The 18,913-nt window shown below is 39.8% G+C and overlaps 1 protein-coding gene across 1 annotated transcript in view; it reads left to right on the top strand.

Annotated features, from left to right (window-relative positions):
- The window catches only part of pcca (propionyl-CoA carboxylase subunit alpha), a 352,214-nt gene that overhangs the window by 233,599 nt on the left and 99,702 nt on the right, over positions 1–18,913 (top strand). The window contains exon 21 of the mRNA XM_059646462.1: positions 10,174–10,227. Coding sequence (XP_059502445.1) covers positions 10,174–10,227 — 54 coding nt within the window. The remainder of the gene's footprint in view (positions 1–10,173; positions 10,228–18,913) is intronic.

Here is an 18,913-nt window from a genome sequence, read left to right as displayed (position 1 = left end):
GAAATATCACCTTCTGGAGTTTGGTGTCAAGTTTTGCTTTATAAGGCTCCGGTGAAGCATCTTGAGACATTTTGTTGAATTAAAGGTGCTATATAAATGCAACTGTTGTCTGCTTCAAGCTTCTGAAATTGACAATTATATTATGGGAATTTGAGCTTGTTTTTAGTTCCTGTCAATTGATTTCACTATTTCCCCAAGCCAAGTAGCCTCTTATCCACTTTCATACATCCCCAAATATGCAGCAGGGAGGCAGTTTCCATTGACATAAGATAACAGAAGTAGGCAAAATTGCTGTGCAAGGACACAAACTGCTGACAAAACCAATTTTGAATCAAAAACACTTAATCTACCCAAAACTTTGAAGTGTGGAAAATCTTCCACTGCGGAATTTTGATGCATTAATATCGAACAGACTGGCTGGAAATGCAGATATGCAGAGGATCTCATGAAAGATAGGTGCAGGAGGAAGCAATTGACATTTGCTTAGCTTTTGACCTGTTATTCCCTGTTGTTCCAACATTTCCCTTCGTATAATTTTCTCCTAAGTAAATATCTATTTCTCTTTGAAAGGCCTCAATTGATTTTGGATCAAAGGCCTTTTTGGAGAAGCATGTAAATATCGTGGGAGTGGAAGAAGAGAGGGGAAAAAAAAGAGTGCCAGCCTGAAATTGGAGGGGCAGGAGAAAGATGCTGGGGAGCAGGGAGAATGCCAGTCTGAATTGTTGGAGAAATGGGGAGAGAAAAATCAAAACATCGATTAGATTTATCTGCGCTAAAGTCTTGAGTTTTCTGTGAGCACCATATAATAGATGTGACGGTAGAACTGTGCTTTTTACGTACAATCTGTTGATTCCAACAGGATAAATATTGTGGAGACAAGAGCACACTCTGTAAATTAAAATTCTAATTTCTTCCAATAAGTGGAAGAATTCAATTTAACTTCTTCCAGCATCTATATTGCTGTTCTCTCCATCACCACCCCCTATTACCTCACTGTCTCTGCCTCCTCTATTTGCTAATTCTCTCTTTTGCTCCCTCTCCTACAGTACATTAGGATCATCATGCTTTTGCTAGCTCTCTGAATGAGCAATTCAATTAGTCCTACCTGCCCGTTCTGCTTTTGAAAGTTATGACTGAATCTGTTTCCACCACAGTCCCGGACAGTTCATTTGAGATCCCAAAAGCTCACTGTAAAATGATTTCTCTGCATTGCCTCACTTTTTTTTAACCAACTGCCTTAAATCAGTGTCCTGTAGTTGCTGATCCGCCTGTCATTGGAAAGAGTTTATGCTTATTTTCTCAATTCAAACTCTTTACAATTGCAGACACCTCTGCTAAGTCTTCCTGTGGTAAACAGGGACAGGAAGAAGACATGTACACACACAATGGGCTGAAGGTCCTCTTGTTCCGTACATTTTCCATGATTTTAAGAACTACCTGAGAGACACTGAGATTGAATGAAACAATTTCCTGCTCACCAGCTGTTGGAAAGTGGGAAGGAGCAGAAACGCAGTGGACTGCAGCAGGAGCTCATGGGAAGGGTTTTCTGGTAACATTGGGTGGATACTGAAAGAAACTAGGGAGGAGACGACAGAAGCACTGATGTCCGTCCATCAACTTTCAACAGAAAAAGGCTCAATGCCAGAAACTGGGAAATGGCAAATACAACTTTTTACTGCAAGGAAGTAGAATCAATATACTGGCTTACTGTCAGTGGTGGGAAAAAGACTTCATTAAAACATAGTCTTCACCCCTCATCACATTCATTGCTTCAGTGTAGCTGAATAAACTGTACACACTAGGGAAGTAAACTGAACTTTTACTGGAGTGTGTGACTCAGCTGCTAACTGTTTAAAAATGCCAACTCTTCAGGGACAGATAAGACATAATAACATTTTCTCTGATGTATTCTGTTATTTGACTGAAGCCATGTGATTCCAATTCTTTGTACTTGAAGTGAAGAATAAACAACTGTCCTCATTTTAATAACAAATAAAACGTGAGTTGGAAAAGGGTTGGATATCATGTTTTGTATAATTTTCTTACTGTGTCTTAAAAAGTGTACATTTTAATTTTGCCTGCAACAATTCTAACTAGCCTAACCCAGAATAGCAAACGAACATGTACAAAGTATTGAAACATTATGAAATGCTTCGATATGAATGCTACCATTGTTTTCTTTGATACTGTGTTACCTTTGCTCATCCTTCACTGTGATAATGGTACGGTGGAGGCAGTAAGGTTCATGCTGATTGTACCCTTACTGCATTTTGCATTGAAAAGGTCATTGATACCCAACTAAGTGGAACTAATTACAGATGGCAAAGTGACAGAAAAAAATGGGTGCAGCGTCCCATGAAGCCCCCCTCATTCAGAGAGAACCACAGGATAACTTGGTCTGAGAAAAATGTAGAATTAAGGCTTTTGAATCCATTCAGGCCTCAAGAGTGAGGATTTTATGCTGACAATCCATATCTGTATGTTTTTTTGTGCCTAGACAGTCTATTTCACCACACTTATGTAAATTAACACTATCGTGTTTTATTGTAACAAATCCATGAGTAACATGGAACCTGGCTTACTTTTTGTGTAGTGCAATTTTTCTGCTATTGTTTTTCTACTCTGCCCAGATTGTCTTGTGCCCCCACAGGCAGTGCCGCCCTCAGCCAGCTATTGACAGCTGTGTCTGTGGAATCTAGGGATGACTTCCCTTTACACACATTTCCTTTTCCCCTCCGCACCTAATTTAGCAAGAATCAACCAGCTTGATTCTAGCAATGGTTGACACAAACCAATATTTTATCACTTAAGCTACCGTTGCACCTCAGATCTTAGTTACTTGGACATGTTGGTTTATACCTGTTTCTAACCACAACAAGATTAAACAAAAGAAAACAACAAGAAGATAGTCTGTACACACTGTGCGCAGTCAGGTCTTTGTGAATCCTTCCTCCCTTTCCTTCTTCATTCCCTTCCTCCTCCTCTTGCCCTTTTGCACTGTCTCTTTTCTCTCTCTCACTCTTTCTCCCTCTCCTGCTTTCTTTTTGTTCTCTTTTCTTCCCCTGTTCACAAACATTGCCTGTCAATATGCTGAGAGTTACCAGTTTTGACTTTGAAAGTACTTAGAGCATATGGTCCTCCTTATAGACAGAGCTCTTGCTCAGCTCCTGCCTCCTGTGTGCAGATGAGCTCCTGACGCAGTAGGGATCTCATGCACTGCTAGTAAAATTCCACAGCCTTTTGGAAATGTCCATGAATTGCCTCCATAATCATCTGAAATGGCTTCTTGTGATGGTGGACAGTTATAATCACTGCTCTAAAACTGCTTCCGATAAAGTTACAAGGAAGCAGGAGTCAATCCAATATGTTTTTGCCATCTTTCAGACTCTCTCACTTGTTTCTGTACATGTCTTCAAGGTGCTAGGAAAGTCCCTCCCATTGCTAAAAATCACAAATACTGTTGAGACATCTGATACCTTTCCAAGATACGCTTGTTATTTTATCCCAATCTATATGGAAGTTTAAAATCCTGCGTTAAAACCACTCTACCTTTACCACATGTCTGTCTAATCTCAACTTTAATAATTTTACCACTTCACAGCTGCTACCTTGGTGTGTATACATAACTCTCACAATAATGTGAAACTGGAACAGGAGAGTTTCTTTTCGATTACCCTTTTGTGAGGAGCCTTGGGATGTTCTTCCACTCCATATGTACAATGTAACTGGAAGTTGTTATCACTGACATAGCAACATGGGAATAGACCAATCAGTCCCTCAGTTCTGATCTGCCTTTCCATTAGACGAGAGTTGATGTATACTTTGGCACCGTGTTCTATTGTGTATTGTCTAGCACAAAAGCTTAACAATTAGAGATTTAAAATGATTAACTAACCTGAAATATACTGCTTTTTGTGGGAGAAAATTCTGCACATTGACCATGCTTTGTGTGAGGAGGGATCTCCCATCTTCTCTCCTGAACAGCCTGACTCAGCTTTTAAAACTATTTTCCTTTGCTTAAATTTTCTCCCACAAAAAGCAGTATATTTCAAGTTAGTTAATCATTTTAAATCTGTAATTGTTAAGGTTTTGTGCTAGACAATACACAGTAGGACATGGTGCCAAAGTATACATCAATCCTGTCTAATCTTATAAATTTATAACTCTCATGACCCTAGCAGCAAGAAAAAATTTTTTCCATCTAAAATTTCTCCAACCCTAAAAGTTCCTTCTAAATTCTAAAAATATTTCATTTAAATTCTCCTTTAAACTCTTTTGGATCAGAAGCAGTGCAAAAATATTTCACAATGTGAATTCCTGGGATGAGGGGCTTTTGCAAAAGGAAAGATGCAATAGGTTGGCACTTTGCTATTTGGAATTCATTAGATTCTGAGGAGGCTTGACAGATTAGAGACTGAGAGGGTATTTCCCCTTGTAGGAGAGTTTAGAATTTAGAATTAATCTGATGCTGCCTGGCCTGCTGTGTTCCTCCAGCTCCATACTGTGTTATCTCTGACTCCAGCAGAGTTCCTACTCTTCGAATTGAGGGGTGCTGTTTAACCAGGAGCAAGGATTTACTGTTTAAGACAGATGAGGAGGAGTTTTATTTTTCTCTGAGGGGTCTTGTCTTTCAACTTCTCTTCCCAAGAGAACAGTGGAGGCTGTGTTATTGCATATTTGCAAGACTGAATTAGATTTTTGATTGACAAGTGAGTCAGAGTTTTGAGGGGCAGGCAGAAAAGGTCAGTTAAGGCTATGACCATGTCAGCTATGATCTTGCTGAATGGCTGTACAGGTTCCAGGGTTAATAACATTTGTTTTAGAATTTATGCTCACTATTGCAAAGCATACAAGCTTAGGTTGCAGCACACAGAAGGGTAGGTCAGATTTAATCGATTCTTCAAAAGTGCTCTGCAGGATATTTTGAAAAGCTAGAGACATTTTTTAAAGGGTTGCAACTTTAACAAAGCAACACTTTCCTTCTTTGTAAATTACAACATCATATGCTTTTGTTTTGATCTAATAGCCTTGAACTACAATAAGCTTTCAGGACGTTATAGTTAATGTTTAAAGGATATCTCTGCAAGAAAACCTGGATAACAACTTCACTACATCATGCTAACTAAGATCACGTTTGTGAAAGAAATGCTTTGAGTTGAATCTCATTCTTCAGGGAGTTTTTTTAAATGGTCCATAAAATTGACTGTAAAATAAAATGAGGATGAAAATATACAGTGTGGTTTGCTGTTTACTCCTTGAGTGACCAAACTTTGTTCATTTATGTTGGCACTGTCTGCAGTGCATCTTAAGCAATCTGCCACTTTGTTCTATTTTGCATTTTCCAAAAACTCATGTTTATGTTCATTTGTGGGAAATTATGGCTATTCCTGCTTCCTCCACTGAAGTAGTCTGTAAGTGAACTGAAATAAATCTTCCATGTTTCATGTATTTGTTTTGCTGGAGAAAGTGTCACGTGAGTGTAAAACGTTGTACAGCATTATTTTCATTATTCTTGCTATTATAAACTTGTATTATTTCAGAGGAGATAACAAAATGTGGAACTGGAGGAACTCTGCAGGCCAGGCAGCATCAGAGGAGTGGAAAAGTTCAAGTTTTGGGTCAGGACCCTTGTTTTGCTGAAGAGTCCCGGCCCAAAACGTCAACTTTCCTGCTCTTCTGATGCTGCCTGGCCTGCTGTGTTCCTCCAGCTCCACACTTCATTATCTTTGGTGCCAGCATCTGTAGTTCTTGCTATCTCTTATTTCAGAGGAGAGTAGTTTCAGAATGGACTCAGTTACTTTTGCTACTATAGAGTTATACCTGGGGACCTGCAACGCAACATACAATTGTCAGCCAGTCAGCAAGGGTCTCTGATCTTGTTGGTGTTTTCTTCCCACCCAGTGCTTTCACAGCACACAGAAACTGCTGTTGCTTTCCTGGTTGAAGTCATAGAGTCACTATAGCATCAAAAAAGACTATCCAACCATCAAGTATGGCAGCTCTTTACAGTAACCAGTCAGTCCCCATATCCCACACTATCCCTGTGTCCCGACACGTTTATTTCCCTCAAATACCTGTTTCCTTTAAAATATTTGATATTTTTGCTTCCATTACCCTGGCAGATGTCAAATTCTAGACTATTATTTGCTTTGTGAAATAATTCTTCCAGATACCAACTTTGTATCTCTAGCCTAAATCCTAACATCAACTTCTCTGTTCTTGTACCGTAAGTAAAGGGAGCGACTTGTCCTCTTCTATCATATTCAAACTTGTCATGAGTTTGTCAACATATAGTAGATTCTCCTTCATTCTCTGTTAGGACAACTCAGCTTCTCCAATGTGGCCTTGCAGTTAAATTCCCTCATCCCTGAAACCATTCTAGTAAAGCTCCTTTGCACCTTCTCAAGAGTTTTCGTGTCCTCATCAAAGTGTGGCAAGCAGAAACAGAGATAATTGTACCCACCCCACTGTTTCTAACTACCTTTGACTGTGCTAGTTCAAATGGGACAGTTGCTTGGTCCATTGCACTGCTTTGGCCAAGGTGGGACTGAGTCTGAAGCTATACCAGCTTCACCCCCTCAATCATGTTCTACCATTCAATTAGTTCCTGGTTGAGCTATGCCTTAAATCCAGCCACCCACCTTGGTTCTGTAGCCTTTCATAAATGTCTCTATGTTTTGATTTAGCAACTAAAAACAGGAGTACAGGAGTAGGTCATTTAGCTGTTTGAGCCTGTTCCACCATTCAGAATGATTTAGGCTGATCCTCAAACTCAGTGCCATATTCCTGCTTTCTTCCCATACCCCTTGAAATCTTTAAAGTAAAAAAAAACGATCTCTTCCCTGAATACATTCAGTGGACTTGGCCTCCACTTCCTTGTGCAGTACAGAGTTCATGACCCTCAATTCTAAATGGTCAATCCACTGAAACAGTGTCCTTTATTTCCATATTCCCAAACCGAGGAAAAAAGTTCTGTCCTGTTAAAATTTTATATGTGTCAGCCAGATCCCTCTTATCCTTCTCAACACTAGTGAATACAGGCCCAGTCAAACCAATCTCTCCATAAAGGACAGTCCTGCCAATCCATTTAAATACCTGAAGCCTCCTTGCATCTTCTTCACAACTTTTGATCCTGCAAAGTTTTATGCCATCAGAAATGGAAATGTTGCACGTAGCTCCGTCATTCAGGTAATTTATGTATAAATCATATGGTACGCAAACGTTGATCATTGCAATACCTAACTAGTCACTGCCTGCCACCTGGAAAAAAAAATCAATATTTTCCCCACTATCCTTTTCCTATCTATTAATCAAATCTCAATCCATGCCGATATATCACCCCCATCCCATGTACTGTAATTACCCACCAACAATTGTGCTTGCCCTGCTGTAGGAAGGATGCTAATAAACTGGAAAAGGTACAGAAAAGACTTACAAGGATGTTACCAGGGCTAGAGGTTTGATTTATATGGAGAGGCTGGATAGGCAGGGACTATTTTTTCCTGGAGTGTAGGAGGGTGAGGGGTTATAGAGGTTTATAAAATCATGAGGGACATTGTTAAAGGTGAATAGGCAAGGTCTTTTCCCCAGGGTGGGGGGAATACATCACAAGAGACATAGCTTTAAGTTGAGAGGGGAAGATTTAAAAGAGACCTGAGGGGCAATGTTTTTACACAAAGCGTGGTGACTATATTAGAAACAAGCTGCAGGAGATGTGGCAGAGGCAAGTACAGTTGTAACATTTGGAGAGGCACATGTATAGGAAAGGTTTACAGGGTTATGGCAAACGCAGGCAAACGGGACTAATTTAGTTTAGGAAACCAGGTCAGCATGGACGAGACTGGCTAAAGGTCCTGTTTCTGTGCTGTATAATTTTATAACTTCTTACATGGGACCCTTATTAAAAGCCTTCTGAAATTCCAATTACACTACATCTACTGGTTCTCCCTTCTCTATTCTACTAGTCACACCCTCAAAAACGTCCAGTAGATTTGCTCAATGTGATTGGCTTTTCATAAACCCATGCTGGCTTTGTGCAATCCGGTTAAAGTTTTCTAAGTAGTCTGTTATGCCGTTTTTTATGAAAGACTCTAACATATTTTCCACTACTGCTGTTGGACTAACCGGCCTGCAATTCTCTTGTTTTCTCTCTCTCCTCTTTTAAATAGTGGGGTAATGTTTGCCACCCTCCAGTCTGTAGGAACTGCTCTAGAGTCTAGAGATGACCATCAATGTATCCAGTATTTCCAGGGCCACTTCCTTTAGTACTCTGGAATGTAGGTTATTAATCCCTGGTGTTTTGTAAGCCTTTCACCCTATTTATTTTCTTAAAACCATTTTGTGATTAATACTGATTTCCTTCAGCTACTTAAAACCTTTTCAATTTTAGATTTAACCTTTTCAATTCAGTGTCCCAGTTTCGATAATTTTTTGGGAGAGGGAGTTCCAGAGTTTCACCACCAATTTTTGTGTAAAGAAGCCCTTCCTGGCATTGCCCTTAAACAGCCAATCACTGTTTGTAAGATTCAAGACTCCCTCCAAAAGACTAAATAATTTCTTCCTATTTTATCAACTCCTTTAAATCATCGTAAAATGAGAACCTTATGGTAGGCATGTGTTGCTTCAATCTTGCCCCACCTTTTTAAGATGAGTTGCTGAGGGAATGGTATGGAATGGAAATGAGAAAGTTCTCCGACAGGAAAGGATAGAGAAAATTGCAGAGGAGATCTTGCTAACAGTTAAGCATCCTTTGTTTATAGTAACTTGTCTGCATGTTATCTGTCACTGTGGAAGGTGAGGGGAGAATAAGGCTGTGTGTCACGTGAGAAATTGACAATCACATTTCAACTCAAATTAATTTTGCCTTGATGTCGAAGATAGTTACATCCGTTTGTTACTGTAGGGAGCCGAGCACATAATCTAGATTGACACTTCAGTACCCTCCTGAGGAACTGCTTTATTTTCTGGCTTTGAGATAAGTCTTGAACCAACAACTCATTTGCTCTCTGAAGTGTATGTAAAAGATCATATTGTGTTTTCGCAAGACAAGCAGCTGTATTCTTCCTCATGCTCTTACCAATATTTATCCCCTAACCAATGTCAACAAGACATGGCTTGTTTTATCATGGATCTCATTGTTCTTCATGGGTCCTTGCTGTGCACAAATGAGTAGTTGCATTTCTCTACTTTACAATATTGAATACGCATCGCAAACATTTCAGTGACTGAGCTGAACTGTGGGACAATTTGAAGGCTTAAAGAGCACTGTATAAATGCAGACTGTTTCTTTCCTGTAATTCATTGAAGTCTTGGCTTTGCCAAATGATAATATGCCAGAAATTGGATGACTTCTAATGAAGCTCAGATTGTTCTCCTTAGAGTAGAGAAGGTGAAAAAGAAATTTCATAAAGGTATTCAAAACTGAAGAGTTTGATCCATTTAAAAGTGAAAAACTGTTTTGGGTGACAGGAAGGTCTGGCATCAAAGGACACAGATTTAAGATAATTGGCAGAAGTGACGGTGGTGGAGTGGTGATGACAATTTTTCAAAACCAAGTCTGTTGCTGTGATCTGGAGTGGCCTGCCTAAAAGTGTGATGGAAGCAAATTCAATAATAATTTTCACAAAGGGATTGAACACGCATTTAAAGCATTTAAAAAAACAGTACCATGCTGTGGGTCAATTGCACTGATGACTAACAGAGTAATTTTTTTTCAAAGGGCCAGCATAAGCACAACTCATTGAATGGCCTTCTGAGCTGTATGTTTTGATGAATTCAAAATGTTGCGCTGAATGTTAATTGCTTAGAGATCTAGGTTTGAGTCAAAATATATCTGTGTAAACAAGTAATAATTCATTCATGTAATGGTTTCTTTTAAAATTGTTACTTATGCAATAAAACAAGGTTTAACTTAACAATTTTTGTGCATTTACAGTGCTGAATGTTTTATTACTCAACATCCTGAATAGTTAATACTGTTTTCTTGTGCATATGTTGAACAAAATAGTCTTGTTACAACTGTTACAACATGTTGTGACAAGAAAAGGGTTTGGTTTGCTGTATGAAGGTTATTTCTGTCCAGATCAAAACATTATTGGATAATTGGTTTGCTGCACAGAAATTGATTTTAACCCTCTGGGATTTTCTATTGTAACAAATTATTTCCTTTTTCAGTGCCTTTCCCGAGATGCAGCTGGAAATATGAAAATTCAGTTTCTTGGCACTGTGGTAAGCTGTTATTTACTCTTAAATGCTCTATATATTTTTGTAGTGTATGAAATGCAGAGTTGCTGGTAAATGAGGTTGTTCATATTAGCTCCATTTATAATAAGCTTGTAAAAAATGACCTGGTGGGTTCAGATGTGTTGGCAAATGCGCATTATGAATTGTTACTAAGCCACGCAGACCTGAAAGCTCCAGATTTGTTTCATGGTCTTTGTAACCACTTGTCAGCATACCTATTAATGATTTGGATGAGTGGATAGAGAGTTGTATGTTGAAGTTTACAGATGACACTAAGTTGGAAGGCACAGCAAATACATTGATGCCAAGGGACAAATAAAGAAGTTGGAGGTCATTGTGGGGAAGTGTGAGGACCTGAGAAAGACACATATTGGTACTGCCTCTTAATAACAAGAGTCTAGAAGATGTGGAAGAATAAAGGGATTTGGGTGTTTGTGTACACATATTACTAAAAAAGTGGTGCACAGGAACAAAAGGTATTGTATACAAGAATGGAGTTTTGCCCTTTGTCTCAAGGGGATGGAATTGAAAAGTGAGGAAGTTATGTAATAAATACAGAGAATGCTGGAGAAGCTTAGCATGTCTGGCAGCATCTTTGGAAAGAGAAACAGTTAATGTTTCAGGAAATTATGCTTCTCTTGCATAGATCCTTAGTCAGAACTAGTCTGGCGTAAAGTTTAGTTTTTAGCAGCTTTGCGGTGAGGCAGTCACCTAGTGGTATTATCGCTGGACTGTTCACCTAGAGACCCAGTAACGTTCTGGGGACTTGGGTTCAAATTCCACCACGGCAGATGGTAGAATTTGAATCCAATAAAATCTGGAATTAAGAGTCTCATGGTGACTGTGAATCCACTGCCATTCATCAGAAAAACCGATTTGGTTCACTGATGTCCTTTAGGGAAGGAAACTGCAATCCTTACCTGGTCAGGTCTACACGTTACTCTAGACCCACTGCAATGTGGTTGACTGTCAGCTTAATTGCCACTGGGCGGTTGGGGATGGACGATAAATGTTGTCCGAACCAGCGAATGAATAAAAACAAAAGACCTTACCTCATGGAAGCTATGTGGACCTTAGACCGAATATATCACAAATTCACATGAAAGGTTCCAGGATTTAAGTGGTTAGATTATGGGGACAAGTTGTAAAAAAGGTGTTTGTCAAAAGCTGATCAAACCAATGGATTTAAAATCATAAAATAATGAGAAGTATAGACACAGTAACAGAGCGAAAATGTTTGCTCTAGTGGGTGAATGCAAAACGAAGGTCACCCTGAGCAGCTCTATGATACAGGTTTCTGTACTGTACGATTGTTAAAATAAACATTTTCTGTAGCTAAAGGACCATTAACCCAGTGAAAAATGCTCTTTGATCTTCCCAAAACTTGCAGATCTTCCAGTGTAAGAAGATGTCTTTGAATGTGTGTTGCTGACTTGCATGTTCCAGATCCTGCTTGATATAGTGTGGGATATGTGAAAGCTCAGGGCAGCCATTGGATAGGCACAATGAGAAAAGACCACTGTCTAAGGCACTGCAGCCATGATAGACCAAGAGACTGGAAACTCAGGCAAGCCCCTCAAGCTGTATGGTTGACCTGTAAAAGAATGAGGTAAAATATAAACCATATATCAATTTCGTGAGCAACATACATATTGAAATATATTGATTTCATGGAATTATAGAATAATTGCAGTGTGGAAGCACCCTTACCCTGTCACCGTAACCCTGCAATTCCCATGGCTACTCCACCTAGCCTGCACATCTCTGGACACATTGGGCAATTTAGCATGGCCAACCTGCCTAACTTGCACATCTTTGGACTTGATTGCATTTGACTAGCAATTTTGAATATACCATACTTTTACAAATTTTATGAATAAAGTATATTTTATAAAAAGGTACTATTAAAATTAGGGCTAGGTGATTTAGGAGTGAGATCAAGAAACCTGTGGAAATCTGGAACTCTTTCCCCAAAAGGCTGTGGATGTTAGGGGTCAATTTGGAATTTTCAGGACTGAGATTGCTACGTTTTATAAGGTTAAGGCAACCATAACCATGGTTGATAAATGGAATTGAGTTACTGATCAGCTAAGACTTAAATGAGCTGCAAAACATTCTATGAGATTAAAGGATCACTGGATCAGGTGGCTGGTGAATGAAGGTTGTTACTGATTTGTTATGTTCTTACACTCGGATCTGTTTCTGGCTGGGTGGGTGTCACCCCTATCAGAAAGTAGATATTCCAGGTAATGCACGGCCAGAGTGATTTCCTGGACCCATTTTGATTATTTCTGTGGGCGAGCAAAGAATTTCCTGATTGGTTCATCTCCAATTTTGCCTGCACTTTTTATCAGGTTTCTCAATTTTCCCAGGAGATTGTCTCGTTTTGGATGGGGTTAGGTATATCTGGTGACACACAAGGTATCATAATTATGTGGGATAGGACGAACGGGCTAGATTGGACTAGTTTGTCATTGTTCATATTGGGCTTGAGGAGCTGAATGGTATCCTCCAGTTCCTAACAGCTGAATCTGACCATTTTTTGTTGTCATTTGTATCAGGTTTCATGGACGGTTTCTCTTCATGAGCTCGAGAGAGTTTTCTCGCATGAATGTTTCCAACTCATTAACTACCTGACCACCCTTTTAGCAATTCCCCCCACCCCCATCCGATGTTAACCCAGTTCTATCACTTGCCTTGGCTGGAAGAACTTGTCATTGCTGGGCCATCTGAAATAGCCCACCTTCTTTGCTGGCAGAGCCATAATGGAAGCCCAGATGTGCACTTGCGCAAGTTAGATAGTTTCATAACCCTGGGCTTCCTTATGCTTGCCACTTCCATACACTACCATGTTCCCTGGCAGTTATTTCAGTTTCAGGCCTGCTGCAGCAAGGCTCAGTGTAAAGTGGAAGAACAGCATCTCATTTTCTGCCTGGGGACCCTGCCGCCTTCAGGACTCAAACTCTAGTTCAATAATTTTAGGGCCTGAATCCCTTTAACCACACTCCCCAGCTCCTGTCATCTCATTGACTACTTGCAGCACAGTCAATCCATTTTTGCCTGTTCCCGTTATCAACTTTTCTTCTCCAACAGCTTACTATCAATCACTTTGTCTTTCTAACTTTGTTGCTTTTTCACTGGTCTCCATCACCAGCTGTCTGCTCACTTCCCCCTACCTTCATCAGCATAAATACCACCTTTTTGTGGCAACTATCAGTTCTGAAGAACGGCCACTGACGTCAGAAATTAGCTCTGCTTTATTGCCACAGACCTGTTCAGTTTCTCCAGCAATTTCTGTTATTGTTCCAGTTCTTCAGAACTTGCAGTTCTCTGCTTTAATTTACACCACTGAGGACTACTCCCTTTGTGATTTTGAGATATGGCCATTATGTTGATGCACAAACAATGTGTTTGTTGCACAGCCTGTTGGAACGTGGTGCAGGTGAGAGATGGACATAGTGTCATGCCTTACATCATGACAACACCCTTGAATGAGCTCTGCTGCTGGGCATGCCAACCTGCCTAGTTTTGTCACTGTGCCATGCTGCAAGGCAACACCCAGTCAGTGTGTGCCTTTAAAGTCTGGCTGATGGGGTATTGTGCTGAAAGGCAAGGCAGAATTGGCAATCCAGAAATGGACATCCAGGTAGACACAAAGTGAGTGGATGCTAAGAAAGCAAGGAAACAGCCCCAGGGAGGTGCCATGATGTTGTGTAGAGGCTGGCAAGTATGCAATGCCAAGGTCAATGGACATGGGGTGCATGCAACCACTGCCCTGAAGTGTGCCCACGAGGTTGCTTTCAGAGGTGGCAGTGTCGAGGATTGAGTTGGAGTCATCAGGTAGCTGCTCTTACTTTCATGACAGTTCCTGGCGTATAGATTTCTACCTGGTACATGGTGGAATTGGAACCTCCATGTTATTGAGATGAAATCCTGAGTTAATAAGGATGATGATGAACAATAACCCCTGGTAATAGGCATTTCGCTGCTCCCGAGCAAGAATCTTGTCTTGATGCCCGGGACTCTGATGGAAAATGTGATTTGTTGCTCCCACATTCGAGAAAGCCCTCAAAGGATGTCTTGTGTGACCCTTCCAGATATCTCATACGAACCATATTATTCAGGCTTCTCTTGGATTCCGCCTTTTTCCCTCAGTCATTCAATCCTGCAAATGATAGAATCGGCGAGAAGGAGGAACTTGCCAGCAGGTCATACCAGAGGATTACCGATGTGTCAGTGCTCAGTGAAGAGAGACAACCTGGCCTCATCTGTTAACTTATCGACAGTTGCTAGAATTCTGGTAATCACAGTCGTGCTGCTGCCTCTTCCCACCAGAGTATTGCTGAGATTTTTTTAAGCTTTATCTCAGAAAGAACATAGAAATTCTCTCCACTTTTGTAGTTTATGCAGGAGTGTCTGAAGCTCGTTGCAGTTTGTTAGCCACCTTTGTTCTTCAGTTCAAATTGCCTGTTTCCTCCTTTAGGCTGGCCGATGTTCATTCTGCTAAACTTTAAAGCGCTGATATAATTCAGATGAGACCTTTGAAGCTTCAAAACTGCGAGTGGATTCGGTTTTGTAAAAAGTGCTAGTCCTTCAGCTCTCTTGCAGCTCATGTATAAAGTGGTGACAATTTTTAAGACTGTGCTTGCTGTTTCTTCCCTTGTTAGACAATTCTCCAGTATTAGAAGTCACATTATAGCAATGTCGAGATGAGGAGAATTCATTCACCTAGAGGGCAGTACATCTTTGGAATTCTCGTCTCAATCAGTGAGCGTGTTGAAGACAGAAATCAGTAGACTTCTGGACACTACTGACATTGATTTGGAGACAGCTAATTAATGTGACATTGAGCTGGATGATGGGACCTGATCTGAATGAATGGTGAAGCAGGCTTGATGGTTTGAATGGCTTACCCTGTTTCTATGCTCCTCTGATGCTAGTGAGTACGCAGATTAGCAGAACTGACAGAGTAGTGTTGAGTGAGTGTAGGACTTGATTTGAAGGTCCCTAAACCTTTTCTATAGACCAGTCCTTGAAACTTATCTCTTTGACCATGTTTTTGGTCGTCACCTGTCCTAATATCATCTTAGGTGGCTCAAAGTCAAATTTTGCATGTTAATTGCTTCCGTAAAGCACCAGGGGATGTTTAATTACATTAAATTTGCAATATAAAAATTATCTAATTAGCAGCTTTTTCCAAGCAACCAGCTGCATCGAATTCCAGAGCTTCTATTATGTTTTCCTAAGCCAGTGTGTCAACCTAAATTTTCAGTAGATTGAACTTCATATGAACATCTTAATATTAGTTTCTGCAGACCAGGGCTCAAAATGCAGTGAGCAAACTTGGATAGCCACCAAAATGCTCAGTCAATCTCAATCACGAGAGCGAATCAAGCAGCGGAATATCAGCCCATTATTAAAGTAATTAAATAATTAAAATTATTATTATTAAGGAAATGGTGAAGAACAGGTCAGTAGCAAATCTGAGCTGAGAACAAGGGGCATAGGAAGTGAAGCTGGTAAAGATGGCATCAGGGAGCTGGACTGGTGAGGCTGGGGCCAGTAAAGATGGGCTGATGAGGCTGGGGCTCGTGGAAAGGGGCGGGGGAGTGAGGGACTAGCGGAAAGTAAGGCTGCAAAGAAGGAAGAGTATCTACAAAGTGGAGTGAAAGTCTGCAAATGGGGTTGAGGGCTTGTAAAGGAAGGCAAAGAAGGTCTGCACAATGGCAAGAGAGGGTTTGAAAAGGAGTGAGAGCAATTTTAAATATTTTACAAATGGTTTCCCCCTCAAATTGGCATTTCTTATGAATTCTCCTGGTGAATACGAGATGAAATGCGTCAACAAAATGAGTCTTTGGCAGCAATACTCAAATGTAAAAAGTAATATTGCTACGTGAATCCATCACATTCTAAATGAGTTACTGAGACTTAGCAAGGAGGCCCCAGGAACCAAACAGTGTCTCTAAAAAATCAAGATGTGGTCGTTGATAAAATCTCAAGAGGAACCTTCAGTGGTGGTGGGTGGATGGTGTTGAACTTCTGTGAAAGAGCCTATTTGCTTCTAAATCTAAAGCTGTGAAGTGTTCTTTCATTGTTTCCAATTCTGGGCACTTGTGCATTCCTAATTTGCTCACCCTAAATTCAGGAATTCTTTTCCTAAATGTTTTGCATTGTACCTTTCATTTCTCAACTCTTCTTCTAAAATAATCGTTCAGATATTTCTATACACCTATTGTCATAACTCCTTTCCAGGCTTGGTCTCTCCACTTCGTTCTTAATACTCTTGTGAAACACTTTGTGATGCATGATTATGAGAAAGGCGCTATATAAATGCAAGTTGTGTTGTTCTCCCGCCTGCACAGCACCACATGCATAACATGCAGATATTTCTACTCCTCCAGTTCCAGCCTCTTTAGCATTTCCTGAAACTTTGAACTGCCACAATATATTTTCTGGAATTCCATCCCTAGACTTGCCTGTGTTTCTGTTTCTCTGTTTTCTTTTTAAGATGCTTCTTAAAAGCTAGTTCTTTGCTCAAGTCTTTGGCCACATGCCCTAATATTTCCTCAAGTGTCAAATGTTGATTGCTAAAGTCCCTTTGAAATGCCCCAGTGTTGTATTCTGTATTAAAAGTGCTAAATAAATTAGTTTTTGTCAAAACCACAGAAACATCTGACTTTTAACAAGCACGATTGCTAGGAATACAGTGTTGTTAGTAAATGCGAACAAGGGAGAAAAGCAACCACCAAGCACATTTAGTTAAAGGAGGATTTAGACCCACAGAACACACATGCACACGTGCTATTAATTGTGTAAACATTTGTTTGCTTTGCCACAGTTAACAAAGAGCTCAGTTTTATGATTGCTTATTTCTCTTCATTCAGTACTGTGTTGTTTACATAATGTAGTGGCCTGTTTCTGTGTAGTTCTGTGCAACAGAATGTCTCATGGTTACTTGAAGAGATATGGGGAGGCAAGCAGGAGTTGATGGAGCTAATTGGATTGCTCATTTAATGAACTGGCATAGACACAGTAGGCCGAATGGCTTCTGGTTGTACTGTATGGTTTTGTGATTCTTGTGAGTTCACTTTAAGGATTTATCCATTTGCTTTTGGAAAGTTGTTCTTCAGTTTGCTTCCGCTGCCCATTCAGCTAATGCATTCCAGATTGCTGTTAGATAAGTATAGCAAAAAGAAACCTTTTTCTCTTTTGTTCTTTTGCCAATTATGTTAAGTATTGATACTGCCATTAAAGCAAAAGTTAAACTATTAAATTCTACTTTAACTACTTTTAATTCAGGCAGCCTAATTTTCTCCTACGGTTGTTTGTTAAGGTTTTCTTGTGTTTTTCGATATGTATATCGTACTGCGAAGCCACAATAACCACTTTAATGCATAAATTTTGACCGTTTTTGTACTATCTGGTTTGTTTGGTGGCTTCTGATGCAAATTTGCCAAGTTCAGTCTGCCGTATTGTGCATCAGTATTTTTTCCAGCTGTCAGTACCACTTCAACTTCCTTTGCCAGCATGATGCTACTTAGCACATACTCCACTGACCTTTGCATCGTAAGGGGATTGATTGTAAATCCAGTCATGTTGCCAGTTAGAAGGGCATCAGCTGGGATATAATGATTCATTTGAAATACTGACATTAATGGCAAACACTAGAAAATGTTCGGTTTTTTTTTTCAGTGAAAATGTTGGACTGTACTAATTATGTATTATGTTATGCTTTGATTTTGCAGCACTATGACTAAAGCTATTTGCTGGCTGCATTTTTATTTGTTTGATGTTTGCTACTTGTAATTTTGAGCTCATTCAAAACTCTGCTGCCACATCCTTATTTGTATCACATTCTGTTGCTCTGTCCTCTGTGCAGCTTGCTGGTTAATGTTGGCTCTTCATTAAGCAACACCTCAATTTTCAAATTTTCATTCCTTGTTTTCAAATTCTTATTCCTTCCCTATCTCTGAAACCTCCAGCCTTTCAACCCTCCAAGATGCCTGTCCCTCTCCAATTCAGGCCTTTTGGGTTTGGCCCAATTTTAATTGATCCACAGTTGACCATTCTCCTTAATTTTCCCTCCTTAAACCTCTTGTTCATCTATCTTTTCTCCTTTATCATGTTCCTTAAATCCATGTCTTTGACCATGCCATTGGCCACTTTCAGAGGCTCAATGTCCAATTTTCCTTGTTATCTGCTTGTGGAGTACCTTATATTTTATTGTGCTAAATGTACAACGTGTTGTCGGGGTGGGATTAGGTTCTGTACAATATAAACAATGGCATAGACCATGGCTTGGCTGAAATTCCTACTTTTCTGCTGTAGTTTCCATGTAATGAATATCTAGAGCAATGTCATTTCTGGCATTTAATATATCTCCTGGCAGGGAAAATAATGCAGTTTTAAAATACAGGATTCCATGTTTATCAACCTAAGCAGTAGTTGTAGCTAATTCTGGATTCATACATAATCCCTTTAAACAGTAAATGACTGATGCCCATTTGCTAGAAGCTAATAAAATTGTAACTGCCAGATTATATTGTTTATCTTGTTTTCTTTTTGTTTTAACTTTAATGTTTTCTTGCTTCTATCTTGTTGCTCGTGTTGAAGAATAATTGTACTGGAGAATGAAACATCTTCCCTCTCTGTAGTGACAGCATCAAGTCAT

Source organism: Stegostoma tigrinum, chromosome 6 (genome assembly GCF_030684315.1).
Source record: "Stegostoma tigrinum isolate sSteTig4 chromosome 6, sSteTig4.hap1, whole genome shotgun sequence".
Classification (NCBI taxonomy): domain Eukaryota; kingdom Metazoa; phylum Chordata; class Chondrichthyes; order Orectolobiformes; family Stegostomatidae; genus Stegostoma; species Stegostoma tigrinum.
Note: the sequence above shows the minus strand (reverse complement) of the source record. Positions and strands in the feature narration are given on the sequence as shown.